The following is a 27,442-nucleotide window of genomic DNA, read 5'->3' on the forward strand; positions in this document are numbered from 1 at the left end:
AGATCACCTCTCCAACCATATAGAATGGAGAGCTGTTCCTAGACCTCTCAGGGGAGATGGGGAGTGAGAAGGCTGCCAAGTGAGAGAATGCACATTGTCTCCACTCTAGGCCCCCAGAAACACATAAGATAATACAGTCTCAGACTGATTTTGTTTCTTTCCTACTCTCAGTAGCCTGTGCTGTGAGATCAACAGTGAAAGATTTCTTAAAAAAAAATCAACGTAATGTTCATAAATGAAGATGCCAGACTGACCATTGAGGAGACTAAAATAGTGCTGGCCCTCTGCCAAGCAGTAACTGATGTTGAGCCCTTGTAGATCAACTTCCTACTGGAGGAGAAATCCTTGACATGGTCTGTATTTTCTTAGTGTAACTTGTTTGATTTACACAAATATCAGTCCCTGAGCAGAGGGGGTCATCAACAGCACCCAGGCAATTCCCTCTTTCAGGGTTCTCAGCCCAAGCACTGGTGCTTGGTTTCCAGGGAGCTGTGCCTCAAGAACTGAATCTAGATGAGTGATTAAGGCAAAGAGCAAACACCCTTGCTGCTTGTCACAGCTCTTCCGAAGAAGCTGCATCAGAAAAACAACACAGCATTTCTTCCAAGACTAAAAACTTGCTTGAACACCAAGAAAGAAAATGAGTAAGACTATGTAATTCCACCATCTGGTGACTCATGCCATAAGAATATATTTATCCTCACAAAAGGAATAGCATAGCAGTGGGGATGTATATTTCCTCCGCTCTGTATGCCAATGTACCTGTGGCCTGGCCTAAACGGATCAATGTGCACCGGGTCCGTTACATACTGCCAAATATCTTCTAATTTGGTGTCTAATTCAGAGTTTCAGACTCCGATCAGCATAATTTCTCACACCTAACAAAGACAATTAAAAAAAAAAGTATTTTCACAGTATAAAGTTTATGTGTCCAAAGTTTTAGGCTTCACTCAACAATTCTGCAGTTAGTCCAGCTCTCATTGGGTTGAGGAGGCTTTTTTCCATTGATTTTAATGGACCTTAAAAATCAGATGTTTTTCTGAAAGCTCTACTCTAGGAATTATTGTGGGAAAGTTCTATGGCCTGTAGTATACGGGAGGTCAGATTCGATGATAACTGTGGCCCCTCTTGGAATCTATTAATCTATGGATAAGTTTGATGAGGCTTCCTGTGAGCTCAGGTCAGTATGTGCAATGCTGTCATTCAAATATGGTATCCATTTTAAATAGTCTTTTAAATATTCCATTTTGATGTTTGGGCCAAACACATTAAATCTTAACTGATCGTTTCCGTTGCAAACAACCAGTTTTAATTGCTTCCTTTGAACTTGAGATGGCAATTAATGTTTAATTCAAAACAATCAAAGTTACATAACATTTAACAGAACTTTGCTCATTATGGAGTTTCAGTGTCCAAGGGCAGAACTGGATTTCCTAACTGTATGTCCGTACCATCTGATATTGATGTTGGGCTCTGTGGATCTGGAATGCTTGTCTCCTTCACCAACAGAAGTTGGTCCACTAGAAGATATTACTTCACCCATCTTGTCTCTCTCATATCCTGGGCCCAACATGGCTACAACAATGCTGCAAACAAAATATAAACATAAAGCATTCATAAAACCGGCACAATGGACATATCTAGACATTTTAACAACTTCCCTTCCATTTACTGTCTCCACTTTCTACCGTACATAGGGAATAGCCCAGCTAATGCTGATCTGCGTTCAGTACATCCCAACATTCCACTGTCTGAATACCAAGACGGACAATGAAGGCAACACCGTCACATACCTCTGCCGCCTCATTGGTAGAGCGTGTCATGTTCACTAACCACACTAAGCCAGTGGCGTACTCAAGGGTAATGTGAGTTTACCCATTTCTCATATGAGGAATATGGGATTTAGGTTTGTTTATCCACTTTTTTTTACCATTGCATCGAGTCAAGGAGTCTGATGGAGGTCTGCTTGATTCAGACTCTGACTTCTAACTTAACATGAGCCTCTGCATAAACAGAACATACATCGGCTCCAACTAGCTCTTGAAGGTACAGTACCCCACAGAGTGGGTCAGTTGTGAAGCAGGTAAAGGCCATTGGAAGAGGTCAGTTCCCAAGAAATTTTTAAAAAGCTAAAGGCTAACAAGGCTTGGGCTGAACCATCTACAGAGCCATCAAGCTAACTAACAAACCATATTTGCAGGATTGTGTTGGCATTAGTATTTGTTGAGAGTTATCAGTGTGTTCAGGACTATGTAAAACAGAGAAGATATGGCTCCTACTCCAAAGGATTTACAATAGAAGGGCCTAATATTGCGAAGTGCTTTGCACTTTCTATTGGGTGTACAAAACCTTGATTCCCACTAACCTCACAGGAGGTGCCCTGTATTTTGAAGGATTGGGCCCCATTTTAGACACCTACGGCCAGATTTTCAGAGCTGCCCAGCACTCACAACTGTCACTAACTTTTACTGGAACTGTGGGTGCTTAGCACTTCTGAGAAATCAGGCCCATTGAGGTGTGAGGTTTTTATTTCATGAAAGCTCAGTTTCTCTGGTGGGTTCCCAGTGAAGTTTTGCAGTGTCATATGTGCCCATGGGACACATTAAAAAGGAAGCAACTGAAGCTAACCCAAGAGGCCGGGCCACATGTAGATTTCAGCTACTTTGGCAACAAAAAAGGAAGAAATCTCTTTGCCAAGTGGAAGTGAACGCCGCCTGGTTGGGAATGGGATATTATTCTCAAGTTCTGAAGAAGCAACAGAGCTTTAAAAAAAAAATCCACTGAGAAACACTGTATTGGTGCTCTGACATGTTTCATTACCAGAGGGTTCAATATGGGGCAAAGTCCCATATTTGAAAAACTAGCTGCTGAAAAGTTTAGATTTGAATTATGTCTGACCTTATAGCTGTCTCTTATTTCTTAAACGGGTCACAGTCAATCCATGGATCCTTCCCCCTCTCCGCTCAGTACACACACGTACACACACGCCCCCACACACACTTTAGAAAAGTTTTCATCCAGATCTGAACTTAGTAGTTTGGGCTCTCGTCCTCCACTTTGAAAATGTGTTTCCGATAAACTTTATGAGCTTAAAGTTTACTTATGGCAGATTAGAACTCCTTCAAATTCAGGTACATTCACCAGAAATGTGAATTAACTAATGATTTAACTGGGAATTGGTCCTGCTTTGAGCAGGGGGTTGGACTAGATGACCTTCTGGGGTCCCTTCCAACCCTGATATTCTATGATTCTATGAAATGGTTCCAGTAAATAACAGCGGGTAAAATGATATGTATGCATATTCATTTCTCTAAAGTAGTGTTTGAAAAAGTTGATACACTTGAAACAATCTTGGGCAAGGACTGCTGCTTTTTCTTCTCTCCAGCAATGCAGGGTTTTTCTAAAATGCTAACATTTTTCACTATTGTACTTAGAACATACCTTTAGGAAGAAAATTACAGAAAACACAAGCCACTTCTTGTTTTATGGTTTCCTTCTTGCTAACAAAGCCACTAGATGTCAGTATATACTAAGGTTTCAGAGTAGCGGCTGTGTTAGTCTGTATTCGCAAAAAGAAAAGGAGTACTTGTGGCACCTTAGAGACTAACCAATTTATTTGAGCCTAAGCTTTCATGAGCTACAGCTTATGCTCAAATAAATTGGTTAGTCTCTAAGGTGCCACAAGTACTCCTTTTCTTTTAGTATATACTAAGTTACTCACAGCCAGGATTTTTCTTGTGCATCAATAGCCATGATACCAGGATTGCTACCTGCCAGGGATCATCCTTTTTTTTTGAGGGAGCTGCTCTGGAAAAATCGATAAGGGTGCTCAGTGCACTCTGCCAGCTGGCCAGTTTTAGCATTCAGGATCACCCAGGATGTCCCCGTTTTTTGTACCTCAGCGGTGGCCACCCTAACTGGTGACAAGAGAAAACTGATCTCATTAGGCGTGGCAATTCAACTGCTCAACAATACCACAGCTGATACAGTAATACTATTCAAACAAAAGTATTTGGATAAGCCGAGTAATAGAATATGAAAAAAAAAATGCAAAAAACATACCCATAGAGAAACACAGGATATTCAGTGTTCTGGATGGCAGCAACACAGGCCTGGATCCTGGAAGGTGCGGCATGCCCTTCACTCCCTCTGAATTCACACAGCCTTTGACATGTACACAGGCTAGAAAGAATTAGAAAAGGAATATTTCAGCTATTTAAAGCTAAAAACCAGCTGTTAGAGAGAGTCATTATTTGTTGTACTGTAGCACCTGGGAGCCCCACTGTAGACCAGGACTCCATTGCGATAGGTGCTCCCCTGCCCCAAAGAGCTTACAACCTAGGTAAGGCATTAGCCTCATTGTGATGGGAGGGACCCACATATTTCCATTAAGATTTGGGGGGGTAGGGTGCATAATTTCTCTATGTTCTGGGCACATTTGATCACTGTCCATTGTAATGCAAATTACACTGACTCATGGAAGTTTGCTGTATGGCAACAAAAATGAAGCATTTGAACAGCATATTTACAGAAGGAAGGAAGGGTGTGCTACTCTAGTTATTCCTTAAATATGGGTTGGCATGAGTTAAATACTGCCCCAACCTAACACAACCTTGTGAAACTTCCCATCAGATTTCATGTGACTTTCATGGGCAGCCAGCTGTGAAAGAATGCTGTACCGATTGCCAGAGATCAGGTACATTTTGTAAACGTTGATAAGACTCAAGAACATAAATCCCTCTTAATAGGACAGATAGGGTTTAAAAAGTGTACAAACTCAAAACACCATGGAGCATTGCAGCAGTAGGTAATAGCCCAGTCCTGCCAGGCAGAGAGTATTTCTAGCTCCTATGGGCTTTAGAGCAGTGGTCCCCAAACTTTTCACGTCACGTCCCCCTCCTTATCCTTACCCGAACCCCTCCACCCCTGGGAGCCACAGTGGGGAACCAGGGCCCCAGCTCCTGTCGGGGGGGATGTGGACAGAGGTAAGGGTGACAAGGTTGGGTCCAGAACCGTGGCTGGGCTGAGACGAGATCTAGGGACCAAGGCCAGAGTCACAGCTGGGGGCAGGGCCAGGGCCCGGAGCGGAGCCACAGTAGGGGGGCCGAGGCTCGGGGGGCGCCGGGCCGGGAGCGGAGCTGCGGTCAGGAGCCAGGGCTGCAGCCAGGAGTGGAGCTATGGCTGGAGCTGTGGTCGGGGCAGAGCTGGGGCAGAGCTGGGCTGGGTGGCTCTCCCTCCCCACCCACCTTGGGCCCAGGCCCCGCCACGCTTCCTCAAATGTTCCTCCGCACAGTTTGGGGACCAAACTGCTTTCGAGGGAGTTGAGGAAGTTCAGCGCCTTTTAGAGTGTAGCTCCACAGGCTTGATTCTGCTCCTATTGAAATCAATAGTAGTTTGTAACTGACTTCAGTGGGAGCAGGACTGACTCTTCAGCGAAGAGCCCTTTCCCCCAGTTCTCTAGTAGCGTTATTGCCTTTGCTTCACGCATCTGAATCACAGTGAAACACAAGTTTTCCCCGCCTACATATACATCTATCTGATCTCGCTCAATCTCTCTCTTACACACTCACACGAGTATATTGCACTGCAGTTACCAAGACCATCCATTCAGCTGGTACAGCTTAAGCAATGGCAGTGCAAATTTTGCAAGTATTCCACTTTAGCCCACCAACGTCCCACCAACTTGACCTGAAGGGATCACATTTAAGGGTATGTCTACGCTGCTGCAGCTGTAGCACTCGACAGTCGACATTTGCTTCGGTGACAGAAGGGATTTTCCACCGCTCCAGTTAAGCACCCACGCGGTAGCTGTGTTGACAGGCGAGTACGTCTATCAGCGTGGTCGTGCACACACCAGGGCTTAGGTTGACTTAAATTCATCTGTCGGGGACATACTGTGCGACGGAGCTAGGTCAACCTAAGAGTTAGGCGTAGACCAAGCCTAAGAATCAAAGTCTCCAAGAGCTATTCCTGACGTGACCTTTTGCAGTGCCCGCCCTGTGTGGTAACTAGTGACATCTGCGGTGTTTTGTGCGCGGTGGATATAAGGAGGTTAGATACTGATTTAAAATGGTTATACTCTTATGACCTTACAAACGGTAAGACTAGATTGTTCAGACACTGCCATCTGCGTTTGGGAGTGCAGAAACGTATAGGTAAAGCATATTAGGTCACTAAGAGACTTCAGTCCCTGATCTTCAGTCAGTCAGGGACTTGAACATAGGAATGATCTAAATTGTGGCCCCAAATAACTGAAGGCACTAAAATGCATCTGGAAAAATGGAGGCCCAGTTAAGGCAATGCTGAAAATTTGGCCTTTTATCTTCTTTTAATACAGTATTTCCCATTTTAGAGAGAACATGGTAAATTAACAAATAATCCTTTGCACTAAGAAATCTTTGTGAACATAAAGCATGGCGTAGCATGGACAGTCTACACAAAGCTACCATTCTAACTAGAAACAGCTTGCGTTACTTCAAGTTCTTCATGTATTCATGGATAGATTAATTGCCCTTTCAAGTCACTAGTAGGGGGGATCCGACATTACAAACAAAGCACTTTGTCAGCAAACTACAGGGGCAAAAAGATCATGACTGACGTGGTGATAGGCAGTGTGAGCTAGCGGTCAGGACACGACTGAGCCAGGAGATCATGGTTCTAGTCTCTTCACTGACCTTCTGTCTGACTTAGGGCAAGTATGAGGCTCTCTTTTCCCTCCCTCCCTTTGTCCATCTTGTCTAGTTACATTGTAATCTGTTTGGGGATGCAGGGACTGTTTCTTACTATGTGTTTGTCCAGTGCCCAGCACAAAGGGCCCACTAGGCACTGCCATAATACAACTAATAGAACTGCCGGGATAATTCTGGATCCATTCTACGCTAATCACAAGGGCCCCTTTGGATCTCTTTTGTCGACAGACGAGACTGCTTTATTATTAACTGCGAAGGAAATGAGCTTCAGTATCTTATGATTATTTAAGACATAACAGGGAAAGAGTTAACGCGGCACTTGCAGACAGTGAGATGTAGACTTTACTACATTTATATTATTGAGTGGGGAGAGAGAGAGAGAGACATTTAACAACTCTTGCTCCCTCTGAGGGAGTAAGTGCCCAGAATGCCCTGTCAGCCATGGTTCTGTTCAGCAGTGCTTGTTTAGAATGTCTGTCTCCTCTCCATTTCTACTGAACTGCTATTTAAAGCAATCGCTTTAGTCATTGCAGTGACAAATATATCATTGGGTCCTTGTATTAAACACCTCTTTCCCACTTTTATATATAGCAAAACCGTGTCCCTGTGTCACTGAGAGGGCTAGATGAAAAGCAGTGTTAGCTCTAAAGAAAGGATGAGGAAGGAGACTGGGTCCATATCCATAAGAGGGTTAGCATTTGGGTCTGCAGCTTGAACTGTAACCTATCAAGGCTAGGATTTAATAAGGATAAAGCCTAAGGAGATTTAGGTTGGTTTTGCCTACATCTAAAAACAGATCTGGTCACACTTTGAATCTGGCCCAGAAGCCAGACCAAGAGCCTGTTCTCACCTAAGGATTCAGATCTGAAATAGGGTTGCCAACTCTGGATGGACGAATTCCTGGACATTTCATCAAATGACATTAATTTTTAATTAAAAATTAATCTTTAATTCCTGGAGACTCCAGGACAATCTGGAAGGTTGGCAGCCCTAATCTGAAAAGGCTCAGATGGGAGGTTGATGTTTGGGCCTGTATCCAGTTATGAACATAGGACATTCTAGCCAAATATGAAAAAAGTAAATCGGGAAGTTTTGCTTGGTTTCCTGGCAAACACTGCAAACAGTCGTGTTGAATTGCAGTGCAACAGGAGGACACGGGGTCTTCGGAGCCTGTGATCACATCCCAGTGCTCCTGGTACAGCCCTGGGCCCTTTAAAATTGGGAGCTATAGTTGCAGGGCACAGATCTTCTCTTAGCACTCTATGTGCTCTACGGGAAATCACATGTAAAGCTTCTTGCCTCTTAGGCAGAGGAGCAGAGTGGGGAAACCCAGGGTCAGGGAAGGACCAGGGAGCAGGCGGCTCTCTATGCCTGTTGAACAGAAGGCTGGAGCAGGCGATACCCGCAGAGAGTAGGAGTTACTCGGGGAAAGCCTCAGCTAGGAAGGGGCATGAAGCCCCACAAGAAAGGCTGTAATAACTGAAGCCCTGGAGACAAGGGCTAGGCAAGACCCTGTGGGGCAATGAGACTGGTTTTGAATCTTTGTGACTAAAGAAAGGCCCTGAGAAGGGTTGGGCCAGTGTTTGGAGCGTGATTCACTTTCGCTTATACTATTAACACACCCACTGGTTTCCAAACATCGTACATGGGCTACATACTGCCTACCATCAAAGCAAGAGCACAGAGTATTCTTTTCATAGCACCCAGACTTATATCCACCTCTGACTCTATATCAGAGGAGGCTATATGCAAGCAACACACTAAACTGAGCAGAGCCACAGGCAAGATTTAGTCTTATCCACTGCACTAGGGAATGTTATAAACAGAGGCATGTTATGACATCACAGTGTGCCAGACCAACTACCCAGCTCACTGTAGATAGTTTGATAATACACATATTGCCACTCTGGTCTCATTCTCCAGTCTCAACCCATCTCTAAATAAAGGCTGGGAGGATATAAACTGAAAGACATTAAAGTTTAAATTACAAGCAGGAAGGCTTTAAACAGTTGTGAATCAGGAGACAGGGAGTACTGGAAGCCTTGTTTTCTTTCAGTGCCGTATTTTATAGGCGCTCCTGGCAGACCGTTAAACATTCCCACTGCACTCAGCCAGCTTTGAGAGAGGAGCACACGTGGATTTTCTTAAAAGCCTTTTGGAACATTGATGCTGAACTATAAAAAAAACTTTTTAGAAAGTGCTGAGCCCAGTTCATAAAAAGTATGAGCCAACATCTTTCTAGAGAAAAGCATTCAATTTTTAGACTTGAAAGCAAAGGCTAGCTGAGCAATTTCTCACTTTGTTGGCTAAAAATATATAACCTCAAACTATTAACTGCTGTTCCAAATGACACTTATGTTTGAATGGGGCGCCTGCTTTGCTAACATGGTTTTATTGCAAAAATTGACTGGAAGGACTAAATTTACCTTTGGGTATTTGGCAACTTTTGCTAGTATAAGCCAGGTTGCAGGGCCAGTGCTGTCCCAAACATAGGCAGTGCTGTCTGGAGAAGGGGTGAAGGTAGGGAGACCAGGCGATGCACTGATTCAGTGTATCATCTCAGCAGTCACTGCCTACAGGGCACATGTGAAGCCTCCATTGGAAAATAAAGTTGTTCTTTCCCTGTTAGAAACCACGAGGGAAGTTGTCTGTGGAACACAGCCTGCCCAGGAGGGAAAGCCACCTGAGGTGCAAGACCTCTCTAGCCTGGGGAGATGCCATTTGCATTTAGGGGATGAATGTAGCTCCAAACTCAAACAAAAAAAAAATCATGAATGTCCACACAGTGTGTGTGTTCTGGTTATTGGGGTCCCAGCTCAGGTCCCGTAGATGTTTCCTGCTGGGCACCCAAAACAGAGTCAAAGTCAGTAAATGCTCATGTTTGGCTTTATTGTCATTTGGCAATGACTGCTCAAGGTACAAGGAAAATCAATGGGTGGAAGATCTGTTTTAAGATAATTTTCAGCTTGGTCAACACTGCATAAGCAAGGTGCATCTCCAGTACTGCACAGCATCAAGAGAGATCGTGCCTTCCATATTCAATTATTTTCCAGTATTTTGCTGCCATGAGAATTATTAGAATAACTGAATCTATCCATAAACTCTGTATGTGTGAAAACACAAATCTGGTATTCATAGCCGCCAGTTTATTACATGAGAAGGACAATAGGATATCCAGGCACAGAACCTTCCAACAACAACATAAGGTTGAGGTCAAGCTTTTTGGATCTCGGCTATGCTGGCATTTGTTCCTACAAGAAAATAAAAAAAATATTCAATAAGGTTCCCAGAGACCTTAAAAAGCAGAAACATCTGTTGCCGCTATGGACAGCTTGTATGCTAAGTTCAGCAGCAGAAACGCTAGCAGCTTGACCAGGTCTGCCCTTACCACTGAAATGCCTCTGTGCTCAGTGGGAAATTATAGACAGTTTCAGGGGACATATCAATAATTCAGATAGCCAAAACACACAAACAAACAAGAAATAGCACTCTCTTCCCTTTTCTGTCAGGAGACCGGTGAGACTGGATGATGTTTGTGGTTTGCAGCATATTATTTATCAGAGCTAGATCTATAAATCCATGTAGCTTTATTGACTTCAAGTCAATAGAGTGACGCAAACTCACACCAGCTGAAGAGCTGTCCCATGGTATTTATTTATTTATTAATTAAAGATGATTTTTTAGCTAAAAAGCCCACCGGACTGAGATTCAGTACATCTGGTTTTTGTTCTCAGCACTATAGGTTTCTGTGAAAAATCACAACCTTTCAGTGCCTCAGTTTCTCCTCTGTAGAATGAGACTAATGCTCCCCTATGTTGCAGGATCTTGTTTAACTTTCAGATCCTTTGATGGATGTTGCAATACAAATACAAAGTATTGCTTTTGACACAGCTCTGCCAACTGCAAATCCTGAGCAGAAACATGCTTCCTATGTCAGTGCCAAGATCACCAAGTGTCGTGAAACTGCTCCATCACGTGCCGTGGATTTGTAAGTAATGTGGATAAGTGTCCACTGGGAACTAGGGTACGGCCACAAAATTTGTTTCACTTGTGACCGAAGCTATATCAATCATCTGTCCAGAGAGGAAAAGCTGATGCATTGACCCATTGTGCTATTTAGCCCCTCACGTGTTTGATGTGGGAAACCTCACTAAAGTGAAGTCCCTTAGAAAAGGAAGAGTCTTTACAGAGCAGATTTCCATGGAAGCGCAGATTCCCAGTAACAGAGCTTTAATTTATGTAGCCCCTTTTATAGAAAATGGACTCCCAAATCCTTTACAGAACTAAACACTATCAAAGGGAAACGGAAATCAAGACATGCACACACCAGGGACTGACTATACATTGGTCCCATTCTCTTCCCACCCACATGCTGGTGCAAATCAGGAGTGACTCCTTTTAAGTCTGTAGACTTATGTTGTAAAAGTGGGGTGAGTGGAGAATCAGACTCATGATTTCAGATGAGAGTTGAGAAGAGACAGCACTGGAAGACATGAGACTGACAGAAGCACAGACACTTGGGGATTTGTATTTATTGTTTAGTTTAATGCTGGTGAACGTAAAATAGTATGAAACAGAACTTCTGTCTACAGTACTGCAGATTTATTTATTTATTTATTTTAAGTAGCGGGGGTGGACTTCAATTTGCAGATATCAGGTGACGTTATGTAGGACCTCAGGATTTGACACTTACAATGGTATTTAGCTAGGACACCATGGCTGAACACCCAAATTCTAGTGAAAAGTGCTATAAGATACTTCCCTGACCACATGTGATCAGGACTTTGGTTTTACTACTTACTCAAAGAGGCTTCCAGCAGCCATATTGGTTCAATGCCGATTCAAAGGAAAATATGCCTCCTACTCAGTCATCGACATCACCTCTTGCCACACTTAAAATTTCTTTCAAGGTCTTCCCTCCAAGTACCTAACAGGTCCAAACCTGATAAGTTTAAGGTATTTTCAATCTGACATAGTTCTGTAGAATGACTGCCAGGAAAACTTCATTGCAGACTCTCAGTTTTTGATTGCAGAAGGACCCACATCACCCCTATTTCTATGATCACGTAGCAGAATTTTCTGATCTGGACAAGGATTGGGGCATAGAAAAAAAAAGAAGGAAGAAGCAGCCCAGAAAATATGGAGGAAAGAGAGGAGCATGGGGAATGCTGCCAGAAGAGGAGGAATAAAAGAAGCACAAGTAGATTACAGTTCTATCAACGCTGAAAAAAAGGATGTGTGATTCTGGTGGGGTAGTTGTTGACCAGAAAGAGTATAGTAGCCCGTCACAGCAAACGATCCCTCTCAGGGCAACACGTTAAATGAATGAGGCAACCAAGTATCCAGGTCCATGAATGAGACATGTGCCTGATAAATGTGTGCATGGGGGGAGGATAGATTGCTGCCCCTATTTCCAGCACCAGCGTTTCACTTTGACACCAGCATCACCACTCTGCAGACGCCCTAGGCTTTGCAGGCTGGTTTCCCAGTGGAGGAGGCATCAGTGATGTGGAGTCTGGGTATACTCTAAATGTAATGTCTTATTTATGCATAAAATGCATAAATACCAGTCCTGGAACATAGATGGTCAAGCAGCATACAGGCCAAGCCCTTCTTCCAGGAATCTCAGTCCAACACAAATGCCTGGTTCCCAGGGGGAAACAGTCTCATTAATTGACTCTAATCAGAACCCAAGGCAGATGACAAATTCTCCTACAGCTTGCACAGCTTCCTTTGTCCCAAAGCTGCCTCTGCATCACAAACCTAGCATAACCCAAACCTAAACGACAAGGCAGCATGTCTTCTCAAGAGTCAAAACGTTCTCTCACACTACTAAAATTCTTGGAAGACTATACAACACCACAGCCCGGTGATACAAAAGGGACATACTGTAATAGCAGGTAAGTGTAGATGGATATCAGGATCCCACTCAGCTCTGTCTCTTACCCTGCTGCAAGGGTGGTAGGGGGAGAGTTCATGAGCAGCCTGTGCACTTTGGGGAAGGAGGAGACAGACAACAGCTATGTTTACAGGCACTTTGCTGAGCATGGGGGCATGGACACCAGGTGAAGTCACCACAGCTCTCTGGGAGCCAACAGCTTAAGAATCACTGCACTCAAACTGTAAAACTGAATGCTGCAAACTCAGGAGGATAAAAATCCAAACAGCTCTTCAGGATTGTGTCTCTCTCAGTGCTCCAAGCCTTGCAACATTTTAGTGTTTTTTAAAGCCCCAGCTCCTGGAGGCAAGTGATTACGTAAGAATCTCATCTTATATGTTTAAAAGAATGTTTCTAACTGTCATGGTTGCAGAGAAAAGCCTGGAAATGTGACCCAACTGCACCCTAAAAGCTCAAAAAACAAATAAACTTAAAACATTTTAAAAATCTGATGATCTCATGAGTTCTTGGGGTTTATTTTGACATGCTTGGGGCTGATTACATATTTGGATAGTGCCTAGCACACTGTGAACTCTACTGTAATGTAATAAGAAATCCATAAAAATATCACCAAGTAGTTGTGCACATCTCTAGACAATTGGTCTTGTGTCAAAATAAGTGCTGTTATTTTTAATCTAGAGTCTTGGTGCATGTGTTATGTTCAGACCTTCCCATTACTGATAAATACCAGAGCTTTTTGGGGGCAATCTTGCTGACACACAAATTAGGGTCCATTTTGGATTTTTTTTCAATATACATACTTTCCATTTGACCTTGACCTGTTTATTCATCTGACTCTGTCCCTTTTTGAAATTGCACATCCTGCTTTTGATTAACAGAAGAGAGGTCAGATGGAAAGAAAAAAAGGGGGGAGAGTTTGATAAATAACAGAAAGTGGATCAGTTATAAGCACACTAAACTTAAAGCTAAGAAGTGACCTAAAATTAAAAAAATAGGAGAAAGGACAGGAAATAGGAGAGGAATGTTCTCTCTTTTCAAGTATTATGATTTCTAGCTCTGTTCTATGATTGTTTCATTTGCTTTATAACGCCAACATGATTCAATTCTGTAATGCATGCTCATGAATAAGATTACTCATAGGAGGAAGCACTGCAGGAACACATTGATCTTTAGAAATTGCCTATGCACACATTAGAAGTAAAATGATAATTTAGCCACTACCATAATGTAAGTGTTAAATCATCATCATCATAGCAAAGCTAAGAAAAATTGAACTCATTAGATTGATCTGGAAGATAATTTTGTATTCTTGTTTCTGGTAAGTGATACTGTCCAAAGTTAGTGGTACCAAAAATAAGAACATAAGAATGGCCATACTGGATCAGACCAAAGGTCCATCCAGCCCAGTATCCTGTCTACCAACAGTGGCCAATGCCAGGTGCCCCAGAGGGAGTGAACCTAACAGGTAATGATCAAGTGATCTTTCTCCTGCCATCCATTTCCACCCTCTGACAGAGGCTAGGGGCACCATTCCTTACCCAGGCTTGGTGAAATACTCATCAAGGCTTATGAAAAACTATGGGGTGGGATGTTCAGAAATGCTCATTCTTGCCCTAACGCTGCTCTCTAACGTCAATGGGAGCTAAGTTAGGCTTGTTTTGAATGCTTCTGAAAACCCCACTCGTAACACATAACGCAAATCGGCAGATCACATGTACAAAGAAACTGTTACAAGAGTATTAATTAGAGCAGGTGAGCAAATTCATTTAGAGAAAGTGAGGAAGAACTGGCCTTTCTGTACAGAAAAGCTCAACAGAAAGCTGGTTCTCATGAGATCAACAGCACTATTTGATAGGGCTTTTCAGTTTGGAGACTTGAATTAAGCGAGGAAGAAGCACCCAAGCTAAAAAGCCAAAAGAGAAATGTTATGCAAGAAGGTGAGTAATCTTGCAAGGGAGCAGACTGAAAACAGGAAATAGCTCTGATAAAGAACGGACTTCAACAGTCTTTTGAAAACAGGAAAGAAGTTGCTGAAATGGATAACCTGCAAGTTATGAATCATCAGTTCTATGGGGTCACCACAGAAAAGGCTCAGTCTACCACCACCTAAGATGCAAAGGCTCCACAAGGCAGGCAGTAGAGTGTAGACCCATTGGGACAATGCTCACAGAGGAGACCTTGAACATATCTCTATGTTTATATATCAATGACTATCCATCCCGGGGTCTTAGAAAAACAACAACAAAAAAACGCCACCAACAGGACCAACTACAAATACCAAACCAATCCACTATTTATAAGCAGGCAGAGTAGTATTCACATATTAAGTGTAATAAAATACAATCACACAAGCACAAGCCTGTACCCACATGTGTTGCGGCATTCCACACAAGCAGAAGACTTGATATCAAGCGCAAAATCTACACCCTACTCACTGCATAACTTGCTTTTTCCAAAAATAAATATGGATTAGAAATGCCCTTAAAGTTTCATAGGCTGGAGGCTTCTTTGATTTCATTTTTAAGCATTTGCTTTTCCCATGAAAAGTCATTTTATGTATAACCCTTCTGCCCGTTGCAGCCAGCAGCAACCAGGGCTGGGTTCAATATCTAGGGATGAGTTCCTTTTCAACAATACAACACAGAACCAACTCGAGCCCCCACCCAGTAACCGGGGAAAATTACACACCACTCTGGGCGCCTCGGAGAGGCGATACTTCCCCACTCGCAAGCACAGAGTCTGAGTGTAGCAAAGAAATTTTTAATGAAAAAAAGGAAGTCACCTGACATTAATTAGGGAAAATGCCAAAAGGATTCATAAACCTAAAACTGTGAGCAGGGCACCCACCCCAGAGTCTGTGGGGCAGGGCCTTCTGCCTCATGTTCTTGAGTTCCACAGCCAAAAGTTCCTTTACTGTGCCCCTCTCTGCTCCCTCACCACACCCCACTGGTGGTTATCCTTGGTCAGTGAGGACCCAGGGTTCAGAGGTGCTGCGTGAGTTCACCTCCCACCCAGCGAAGGAGACACCTGGCTTGCTCCGCCAGGCCACCCTGCCAGCCACTGCGCCTCACCGCCTGGCCGCCCTGCTGACTGCTCACCACTTTCACCAGCTGCCCATCCGTCATTTCATTCTGCCACCGGCCTCTCTGTTGTGATCTCTGTAGGTTAGTCTCTTAGTGATTTTTAGCTCTCAGCAGGCTGGGCAGAAACGCTGCCCCATCACAACTGATTTCAGCTCTCATTGAACACTTAAGATAACAAAAGGCTCCTAATGAAACCTATTTAGCTCTAGCTTTAAACAGTGGGGAGGAACAGGTTAAACCAGACCTGGGACCCTTAGGGAGAGTCCACAGCTTCTGGCTGGGACACCTATCCCCCCCACACTTACTTTCACAGAGGTCTGGCATTTAAGCCCCTGGCTTAACGAGGTCCTTTCAGCTGATCCCCTTATTTGGGACATGTTAAGCCCAGTTCTGCTCCCCTTTATTCATACAGTAAAGACAACAATATTGATAACAGCATTTCACTACCCCTGTATTCAGTACTACAGTGATTTGTAACCCAGCCACCAGCCAAAGTTAATCACTTTGAGCAACACAACTCTAACACCACCATGGATATCTAAGCAGAGTAGGTGTGTTCATGTAAATACAGTTTGCTCCTGAAGTCTTTCCCCCTTCCAGCTAGCTGTCAAAGGAGAATTCATTCAGACGCTGCTTACATCTGCATAAATGCCCAATTCCTGTGGGATTTCACACTGATTTCCTGTTTTAACCGAGTTTGCTTCCAATTATGTATGTGTACAAAAACCACTTCTGTCTTTTGAGAGGGTTCATGATAAGCATTTAACATTGATTGAAATGAAATCATACCATGTGTTACCCTGGAAATCACAAAACCTTCAGGAGCAAGAATTAAGCATTTTGTTCCAGAGACAGTGATTAGTGCAATGGAGATCGTGGATATCAAAGTAGAAGGTAGTATCATGGTGTAAGCATCCTTCCTCACAAAGATCTCAGTTATTGGCATACGATAGACATGAAAACAAAGCATATCAAGCGTCCCTCTGGCCTTGTCTACATGGAGAAGTTGACCAGCGTAGCTATTCTGGAATAATAAAATATATATATAGTCAATAAAATATAATATAGTCAATCTATTCTGGAAAGAAAAAGTCACAGAATAATTAGTGCACTTCCAAAGTAATTATTGCAGAATGAAGTGGCTTTTATTCTGGAATGGAGTGTCTATCTGGGGAGTGTAATGCAGTACACTAGCTCTATAAGAGTAGAGGAGGCCAGAAGACCCCATTCCAAGGAGCTGGAATGAACAAAGACCCAAGGAATGGCCCAGTAGCAGAAGAGAGGAAGTCCTCCTGGAGAATTAGGAGTTGGACTGGGGGGAGGAGGGAAATCCAGGATACTGTTCCTTTAAGGGCCCGGGATCAGGAGCCCTGTAGTCCGTGGTAGGGCAGGGCTCCCATCTCTTCCAGCCAATTGGGATGAGCTGTCTTGAGAAGGCCAATATATAGACTGCCTCCTCCCGCAGAACAGGGGACACACTGACAGAAGAAGGAAGCCAGAAAGGGCTGGAACTGTGGCTTCCAGTGGAACAGACTGACTGATACACACAGAGCTCTGTGTGAGGCAGAAGAACTAGCACTGAATGTGAATTTTTGTGTTATCGATATGGACATTATTTTGGGGACTCTGAAGATTGTTTGAATCTTTTTGGTTATTAAATGAGCCCTGGGTGGGGTGGGGGTGCTGTTATCCACAAGTGAGGTTGTGTGGAGTGCTTAGGGAGCCTGTAGGTGAGGGCTAACAGGGACTGGGTACCTGCAAAGTGACCCTGGCCACAAGGGGGAGCTAAGTAAGTGGCCACCCTGATACAAGGAGCTATTGTGGAACATAACTAATCTGGGCCATTGGGGAAGAGTCACTCTTTTTCTTCCCTGGGTATTTGATATTCTCCCTGTCTCAAGTTTATTTGTAAGCTGAACTCTGAGGAAGAAAACTGAATGCATCTGCTGCAAAGGCCATGCAGCATCAGGGTCCCTGAAAACACAGACAAGTGTGTTCTGTAGCTTCCAATCCACTGTACCCGCTGGTGCCATGGCACGCGGTATTGTTATTTGCACTTAGGGCAATACTCATTTTTTAAAAACTTGCTGGCTTTCATGTAAAAGTTTATTTTAAAAACACAGCAGAGAGATGTAATTTCACAGTGGGGCCTCATCCTGCTTGTGATAGGATGAACGGGTTGGGACTCCAGGGCAACTAACTAGAGAGGATGGATCATCCAGTAGTTTGGGTCCCAGCCTAGGACTTGGACATCCAGGTTCAAGTCCCTGCTCTACCATAGACTCCACGTGTGACCTTGGGCAAGTCACTTAGTCTCTCTGTGCCTCAATTCCCCATATGTGAAAGGGGGATAATAATTTTACAGAGATGTTGTGAGGATAAATATGAGGTAAGTATACAACTACTCAGATACAATTGTAATGGGGATCATAACCACCTACGACACATAAATAGCTCTGTGGGATCAGATAGCTCACAACTAAGGGAGCCAGACAAACCCATGTCCCACTTACCAGGTAATTACTAATCATGACAACCTGAGTGGCCCCAGAAACCAGACCTCTGTCTCTTTACAGGAACCTAGGAACTTGGTAAAGCTTGTTGTGTGAAACTCAGGTATTATGGGACAAATTTTCAACGAGCCTTTGCTAGTTCTCCTTTTTTAATCTTGTGAGATTACAGATACAAATAATTTCAGGCACAATTCTGCACCTGCGGTTCTTTCCACTTGCAGCTACCAATGCCAGTCAGCTCTGTGTTCTTGGGGAACCAGGGCACAGCATCTAGCCTGTCTGATTCATGAAAGACACCCCCCAACCAGCCTCTGCTTAAACAAAAACCATCAGAGAAAAATCTTGCAGAGAGCAATGAAGGGCGGATGGGAGACACACGTAGACCCCTCCTGACAAGGGTGACAAGACTAAGACATCTCCATTAGCATACAGAATGGAAAATAGAGACAGCTCCCCTAGCCTCATCTGCATGAAAGATGGTACAGGGAGACATCTCAATTTGCATACAGAATGGAGAACAGAGAACCGCACTGAACTCTGGGACCAGAAAAGCAGGGAAGCATGGCATCATGGGGGATCTCTGCTCCAGATGTTAATGAACCTACACCTGCACACACCCAGCTCAGCAATTATCAGACCAATTCTAGTAATAAACCCTTGATTGATATCCAAAATACTGAAGCAGCTTAGTTGCACGGTAAGCTCCCTGGAAGAAAACACCACCAGTAGCCAAGAGTGATCAGCTCCTATTTTCTAGCCTAAAGAAAACCCTTGAGTCATCAGTTTATCTATAAACAAATCTAGTTTTCTCCCTTGAACCACTGTATTTTACCTACGAAAGTCTCTGCTCACCCTCCAGTCAGTGTTCTGATGCATGGACCCAAACGCTGTATCAGTTCTACAGGGACTCCATCTCCTGACTGATTGTGCTGGGGCTCTGCCTGTCTCCTGCACTCAGAACCCTGAGCTACCCCCATCACCTGGGAACCCCGACCAGTTCATGCTTCAGAGAATGGTGAGATTCTTTTCTTTCTCTCTCTCTGTTTTCCTTTCTACCTCATGTATTGACCTTTAATAATGTATGTTATGTTGGTTTAGGCTCTACTTGTGTAGTTATCACTATTATTCAATAAATAACTTTTATGGTTAAGCTGGTTGCTTCTCTCTTTCTCTGAACTTTACTCTTTTGTGTTTTTAGCTTCCCCCATTTACTCTGCAGCAACGCTTCTTTTACCTAAGCTAAAGATCCCTGTAGAGCCCAAAAATACTGTGGGGTTTGCTCATCAAGTGGGTTATTACCAGTACAATTGTGATGTGAAAGTGGAGATAGTGACATGTTAAACCTGTGGCATATAAGGAGGGGGGGCAGCTGAAAGAGCTGCTTTTCCCAGCCTATTGCGTACAGGGACATATAAGGGGGTCAGCTTGAGAGTGCCGATTGACCTGGTCCGCTCAGACTTGCTCTGTTTGTGTGTGTTCATCTGGTTCTAGGGCTGGAGGAACCCAGTCCTGTGGAACCTAGGTCTTACAGGATAGCTCCATTGGGAGGGGACGTATAGAAGGAAGGAGTAGAGCTCCATATGAACACACAAGTGACATAAGCAGTACATTAACATAATTACAGAACACCCCCCCACCCCCTCCAGAAGAGTAACCCAAATAAATGAGCATAACCCAAAGTAGCAGGGCATACCCGGTAACACTACTGTCAAACAAACATGTAAGTACCCAATAGCAACTGCAAGTCAGGCACTGACCCCAGCAAGAGACTGCAATTATGGGTGGTGAGAGAGGCTATTGTTCCCCCACTCCCCTAAATCTGAGTATTTATATGACACCCCCCCACCATTGCTGTAGAATCAGAGCACCACCCAAGTACTAGTGTGTATTTATCTCCACAACACTACTGTTATTGCTTTGTTAGAGGTGGGGAACTGACACAAAGACAGATGAAGTGACTTGAAGTCAGTGGCACAATCAGGAATTTAACTGTTGTCCCTCAAGGCTCCATCTCATGCCTTAGCCACAAGACTATTATGATTGTCAAAAATCATGAGAAAAAACATCCCCAAATAGTTCGAGTACTTTCTCTCCCCCACCTTCCCCCTTTTTTTTTTTCAAATTGTGTCCAAAAATATCATAAGAAGGTTTGGAAACTGTAATCTAGCTGTAGCAATTATTCACTCCACCCAAATGTGTGATTGCTACATGTACATATTTCATGGGCAAGTGTTGTACCTTCCTGTTTTTAAAACTGGAGCCTAACAAACCATGTGACTTGGGCTGGGGAGAGAGGCAGAGATACCACTAATGTGGAAACTGGCTTCAGCAGGGGTGAAAATGTCACATTATGTTAATTATAGAGAATTAGGACTCAACAGCAACCTCAACTTTTCTCATTTTTGATGTCCTTCCTCAATTTTTATTTATTTATGTTTTAAGTCAGACCTTCTGAATAACCCCTCTTCGGGGAAAGTACAGAGTCATAAATCCATATTTCTTTTTAGTTTCCCTCCCTCCTCCCCCACCCAATTATAGCAAGGGCTTTATGACAAGACCATGGAGAATGACAAATCTAGGACACATGGTCTATGACCACTCTAATTCCCTTTCAGCCAACTGCATCATAACCTAAGTAAGGTGGAAGAACCTGCACCTTTCCTGCTTTAGGCAAGAGTTCAGGAGGACAGTGGCCTCCAAGCTCAGCAATGCATTCAGCAGTTGTCCACTGTACGTCCCCAACACATTTTCCTAGACAATAGTTCATCTTGTTCCACACAGTCTGTGTATAGGAAAAAGCCACATGCATCTGACTAAGTGGGTATTCACCCATGAAAGCTTATGCTCCAATACGTCCGTTAGTCTATAAGGTGGCACAGGACTCTTTGCCACTTTTACAGATCCAGACTAACATGGCTACCCCTCTGATACATGCTAAGTTGAATGACTTAAAAGCATGGGTGGCTTGGACCTGCCAATTCCTTCAGTTGATTATTGCAATAAAGATAGCCTATAGGATTCAATTTGGATGGAAGGGGAAGATGCTGCGACTGTCTGGCCACAGCCCGTCCAAACAGCAGCTCAGAGTACAATGAACTCTGATAACTTGGGGCAGGCAGACTGAGTTGGCATTAAATAAGAACTGAGAATCAACACTCCCACCACATACAGGCAACATTAGTCTCTCTTGGTTGAAGTGGGATGTAAGTTTATCATGAAGAGTTGAGGCTAGGTCCATCAATGACTCTTTTGCAAGAGTTCCACTTCTTGCCACAGTCAGCCCCAATATGTTCTTCTGGTTTGCTTGGTACTTTGTCTCTTGTCCAACGATGCTTAGTCCTAGATCTTTCTATTCCCGGCGACACACTGGGGTCTCTGCATCCCAATAATAGCATGGCACTGACTGCCTGCTAAGTGGGATGAAGGAAGGAAGGAAAGTCATTGTTGTCAAGGGAATGAAATAGGAAAAGCAGTTTGTCCTCATCTCTTTCTTTAAGATAATGAGGCACAACAGTAAGGCTGGTCAGCTTTCCAACTCCTGCAACTGAAAAGACAGTGGAACTGAATATGGCAGAGAGGAAAATAAGGAGGCCAAGATGCCAGGGCCTCAGTGTTCCAGTGGTACATCAAAAAAATGTCCACATCCCCTTACCCAGCTTGGCTTTTGAAGGGCTAAAGTTTTATCAGAGAGACATTTTAAAAAGTCTGCGTATTTGTGAAAGCATGAGATGATAGTGTGAGAATTTCTCTTAAAGCTCAGACTTGTTACAACTTCATAACCCCCAGCTGGAATGGGATGCTACTCCTGGATAGAAAGGTCTGCCTAGTGAAATAAGCATTATGAGAATTTTGCATAATATTTGCTATATAATGCTTGGTAACTGTACAAGATTGCATTTAAATAACGCTGCATTTCTTGTCTTCCAGTCCAGGAATAGGAATGAGAACACATTACAGCAAAGGAGGGGTGAATAGTCATTGTTCACCTTGACCCGAGTTGTTAATAAAATAGCAACGGCAGTTCTGTCAGACCTTCCATGTGAGGATCTCAAAGCACTGAGCAAACATTAATAAAAGTTCACAACCCAGGAAGGTAGACAAATATTCAAAATTTACAGATGAAGAAGCCAGAGAACAGTATAAAAAAAAGTCACAAGTGATTTGCTCAAGGTCACACAAGGCATTTGTGACAGCAGTAGGAAAGAACCTAGGTCACTTATTCCTCCAGCCCTTTCCTTTACCCACAAGACAATCTTTCCTCCCCTTTTTAAGGCTCTTCTCACTAATGAAGATACTCTCACTCTACATCTGCAGAGGCATCTGTTCCTTTTTCATCTTCACTGAAATCTCCTCATGCAGGCAGAATTGAGAAAGTAGGGGACAAACAAGAACCATGCATAATGAAAGGAGACTGCTGCAAACTTGCATAACATTCCACTCCTACTTCAACCAATGACCTAAGATCAACCCTTTAAAAGAAACCTACAATGGCATATTGAATACTCCTTCTGTCTGGAATGAAAACATGCCTTGGAAGAGTTATTAAACCTGAATAAACTGACCCAGAGTTCAGTAAACAAGTTGTAAGAAATAGAGATAAGGAGTTGAAACATCCAGAACAAACAAGAACATCACAGCACAGTGACTACTCTGAGCCAGAAGGAAGTTACTTAACGCACAAAGAAACAAAGCAATTTCACTTCTAAGTATTTGCCATGCTGTTTCCACTTAAATACTTATAGATGCTGTATCCCTACTTTATGGAAATACAGGGACAAGCACATTTACTCTGTTACAGATTACAAAGATTACGATCACAGATTTAAGGTGCTATTCTCCCACCAAGACCTGTGATTAACTCCTATTAGTATTAAACAAAGTTATGTGCATTCCACAGGGAGAGAATATACACTTAAAATACCTAACATACTCTTGCACCTCGCAAAAGAACACGTGTTCATAAGGCAACTGCTTTCTAAGTGTTTTTGATTATTAGCATACAGTAGCACCCAATCAAGGAGAATGACCTATTATTGTGTTAGGCAGGGCATAAAACCCAGAAACGCCCCATGCTTGCAATCTAATTAGAGACAAGAGACTTGCCTAAAGCCACAGAGCAGATAAGTGGCAGAGATAGGACCAGAATCCAGCTCATTCTCACTCTCAGTCCAGTTGCCCTGGAGCCTATGAAAAATATACAGAAAGATCTTAGTAACTGAAATTTATGTTGTACTCTTCATCCCAGAACACTCTGTAAGATTGCGTCATGCTGTGATAGTCCAGGTTTACATCAGTACAACTGTACAATTTAATTGGAATCACATTAGCACAAAACTGAAGTCCTACAGTGGTGAATCAGTGCCTTTGAGTACATGGTTTACTTCACCCATAAATGTGACACAACTGGCAGAGAGCATAAGAGGTGCATAGAGGTTTACAGGGATCCCCTCTATTCGACGTTGGTGAGGCCTCATCTGGAGTACTGTGTCCAGTTTTGGGCCCCACACTACAAGAAGGATGTGGATAAATTGGAGAGAGTCCAGCGAAGGGCAACAAAAATGATTAGGGGTCTGGAACACATGACTTATGAGGAGAGGCTGAGGGAACTGGGATTGTTTAGTCTGCAGAAGAGAAGAATGAGGGGGGATTTGATAGCTGCTTTCAACTACCTGAGAGGTGGTTCCAGAGAGGATGGTTCTAGACTATTCTCAGTGGCAGAAGAGGACAGGACAAGGAGTAATGGTCTCAAGTTGCAGTGGGGGAGGTTTAGGTTGGATATTAGGAAAATCTTTTTCACTAGGAGGTGGTGAAACACTGGAATGCGTTACCTAGGGAGGTGGTAGAATCTCCTTCCTTAGAAGTTTTTAAGGTCAGGCTTGACAAAGCCCTGGCTGGGATGATTTAATTGGGGATTGGTCCTGCTTTGAGCAGGGGGTTGGACTAGATGACCTCCTGAGGTCCCTTCCAACCCTGATATTCTATGATTCTATGATCCCCTGAATCAAGTATATGCACAATAATTCACCAAAGGATGGCGTGTAAAGTCTCTACTGAGAGCCAATAGCCCAATGATTATCTTAATCTTTGCAAAATAGAAGTGGTGGATAATATTTAAGAAGTTATGTTTCTGACCTGAAAGTTTATGTTCTTAAGGTCTGTAACTTAAGCAGGTCACCAGAAGGTGATAAACATGCTCCTGTCAGGCAGGAGGGAAGAGACACTTCTCTCTCTCTCTGGGTGGTCCTGTGCATGTTATCTGCTTCACAATGGAAGCCTGTCTACAGTCTGAGCCGAATACTAATCAAGATATTGTGAAAACAACAAGAAAGGAGCATACAGGGGAAAAAAATGACGGGGGGGGCAGGATCCTGTTTACAAGTAAAGCCAATGGATCGTTGGAGTGTGACTTGGGTTATGGGGAGACACCTTCATCAAGGAGACCAACTGCCAGCATAATCTTATGAAAGGAGGGTCCTATGAAAGGAGAGATTAAAGGAGATGCCCATGGTCTTATGAAAGGAGAGTCACAGCGAGCCTGGCTGGAAAATGCTGCAAAGACTTTGATGAGCTAAACTTCATTAGACAGGAAATTATCTTGTTAGTTAAGTAAGAGTTAGTTAGTTGTAAGAGCAGCGAATCCGTGACTGTCAAACAGGGGCTGGATGCGCCGGGGGATTCTTGGAGGGCCTGGGTGTTGACGCTAACCTGCAGGGGGACAGCAGAGCCTGCGTAGGCTTGTGTTGCTCATGGCTAGGGGAGTCAAGGAGCTGATGCTCAGTAGGCACAGACGATGCTTCCTCATGCTACAGCAGGTGGGACCAAAGTTCCTCAAAAGCCTGGGGATCCCTGGGAAGTGTTCCACCCAATGAAATGTGGCCACTTCTGCACCAACAACAGCACAGCACAATTATTTCCCACATGAACTGAAAATGTAACCCTGTAGTTTGCAACAACAGCCCTCTTTTGACATTAGTTAGGTTATTTGTGAATAGTCCTGTAACTTCACTGAGTGATGTGAGCATGTCCTTCTCCCAGTCCTGGTGGCTCCCTTGCTCATCAGGGCAGTGTCTAGCCCACAGAACTGTTCTTGCACCTTTGGAAAGTCACCAGGGATATGAAAGAGATGCAAACATCTAAAATGGGGGAACAGAAAAAAGAAGAACTCTCTTATCCGAGAAAGCTACAGATATCTTCATATCCAAAACGGATTGACCTTTGGAGAGATCAGGGAAGAAGTTAAAGCAACCCCCAAAGCAGCTTTACAGTAGAACCTCAGAGTTACGATCACCCCGAGAGTTGTCCGTAACTCTGAAGTGTTTGTAACTTGAACAAAGCACAGTTTGGGCTCCAGATCCGCAGATGACGCTCCACGCCAAGCTTCAGAAGCGGCTGAGCTCCCTACTCAGCCCCAACATGAGTCTGCAAGCTTGTCCTAGCAAAGAAGGGGAGGGGTGTGGGTGTGTGTGTGTACACACAGTGTGTCCCCCTCCCGGCAGGGGGGAGGGTGAAAGTGGTGCAGACCAGTGCTGCTCCTGCTCTGCCCCAGCCCCAGTGTCTTGCTGTAAGTGGCTGCCCCACGTGTGGGGATGGGGACAGGCAGCCCAGATGTTCCTACCTTTAAGATGTAATACAGGCACAGTACAGTAAATGCTTTGGAGTGGGGGGTGTCCTCTGCAGCTGCCTGATTGGTTACTTCCAGTTTCACTTGGTGTCTGGTTGACCGGTCAGTCCGTAATGCTGGTATTCAACTGTATCTTGTGAGACTTACGCTTCTGCAGGCTATCACTCTGACCTGGCCAGCATTAGAAGGGTGATATTTCACTCAGCTGAATCAGTTCTTAAGTAACGTATCCGATTCCTTTGGCAAATATATCATTTGGTAATACCAGGAACTGCAACAAGCATGCAGAATGTTTGTTCGGAGCCTTGTTCCAGACTATTCACTTTATAGATTTATAGATTCCAAGGCCAGAAGGGACCATGGTGATCATCTAGCTTGACCTCCTGTGTAACACAGGCCATGGAACTTCCCCACCGTAATTCCTAGAGCCTAGCTTTTAGCAAAACATCCCACCTCGATTTAAAAATTGTCAGTGATGAAGAATCCCCCACAACCCTTGGTCAGTTGTTCCAATGGTTAATTACCCTCTGTGGATGAGTGGGCTGCCCCTGTGTGCCCTCGTGTAGCCAAGTGCCTCTGCTCTTCCCTTTATTCTCCCTCTTCCAGGCCCTTTTACAGAGACCCCAAACACTTGTTTGTCCAATCACCAAGCTTGGTTTTATAGGGGCCCCTGACAATAATTCAAATGTAAAACTCACCATGCCAAAAATCTGTCCCAAGGCATGGTTCATCCCTCACAGCCGGGGTGAGCAGGAGGGTTCCTTCCTCTAGTCCTTTTGTAGGAGTTCTTTGGGGGTGATGTGCCTGTGGCTTTGAAGCTGTCCTGCTCAGAGTTCACTCCCCAGAGTCAGCTGCCTCAAATAACTGCTTCAGCTCTCTTACAGGGAACCAGCTGCTTACGGTTCCCTCCGCACACCAGGTTTCTCTGGTTAGCTCATTTAGCAAGCCTGCTCCAGGTCTCCTGCAGGCATTTCCCTCACTCCCTCTGCTCTCTCACACCCTCACGGTCAAAAATGTATGCCTTAGTTCCAGTTTGAACTTCTGTAGCTTTAACTTCCAGCCATTGGATCACATTACACCTTTCTCTGCTAGACTGAAGAGCCAACTATTAAATATCTGTTCCCTATGTAGACACTTCTAGACTGTCATCAAGTCACCCCTTAACCTTCTCTTTGTGAACCCTCTCCAATTTATCAACACCCTTCTTGAATTGTGGCCCCAGAGCTGGACAAAGTGTTCCAGCAGCAGTGCCAAATACAGAGGTAAAATAACCTCTCTAATCCCACTTGGGATTCCCCTATTTATGCATCCCAGGATCACATTAACCCTTTTGGCCACAGCACCGTACTGGGAGCTGAAAAAGATCTGGGTGTCATGATCCACCATGACACCCACATCTTTTTCAGAGTCACTGCTTCCCAGGGCAGAGTCCCCTATCCTGTAAGTATGGCCTATAATCTTTGTTCCTAGATGCACACATTTACATTTAGCTGTATAAAACACATACTGTTTGCTTGCGCCCAGTTTACCAAGAGATCGAAATCACTCTGAACCAGTGACCTGTATTCATTACATATTACTCCCCCAATTTTTGTGCCAAGAACTTTATCAGTTCCCATGCAGCAGCCAATGGACGA

General features: G+C 43.9%; 1 protein-coding gene across 2 annotated transcripts in view; it reads right to left on the bottom strand.

Moving 5' to 3' along the window:
• Positions 1-1,239: 1,239 nt before the first annotated feature.
• The window catches only part of LOC144930547 (uncharacterized), a 79,897-nt gene continuing 53,694 nt past the window's right edge, over positions 1,240-27,442 (bottom strand). For both annotated transcript variants that reach the window (XR_013635764.1, XM_078852714.1), the window contains exons 2-3: positions 4,063-4,182; positions 1,240-1,586 (exon numbers count right to left, since the gene is read on the bottom strand). Coding sequence is in view for 1 of the 2 variants with exons in the window: in XM_078852714.1 (XP_078708840.1) it covers positions 1,406-1,586; positions 4,063-4,182 (301 nt within the window). In the remaining variant the exon portion in view is untranslated. The remainder of the gene's footprint in view (positions 1,587-4,062; positions 4,183-27,442) is intronic.

The sequence above is a fragment of the Lepidochelys kempii genome, chromosome 5 (genome assembly GCF_965140285.1).
Source record: "Lepidochelys kempii isolate rLepKem1 chromosome 5, rLepKem1.hap1, whole genome shotgun sequence".
Lineage (NCBI taxonomy): Eukaryota > Metazoa > Chordata > Testudines > Cheloniidae > Lepidochelys > Lepidochelys kempii.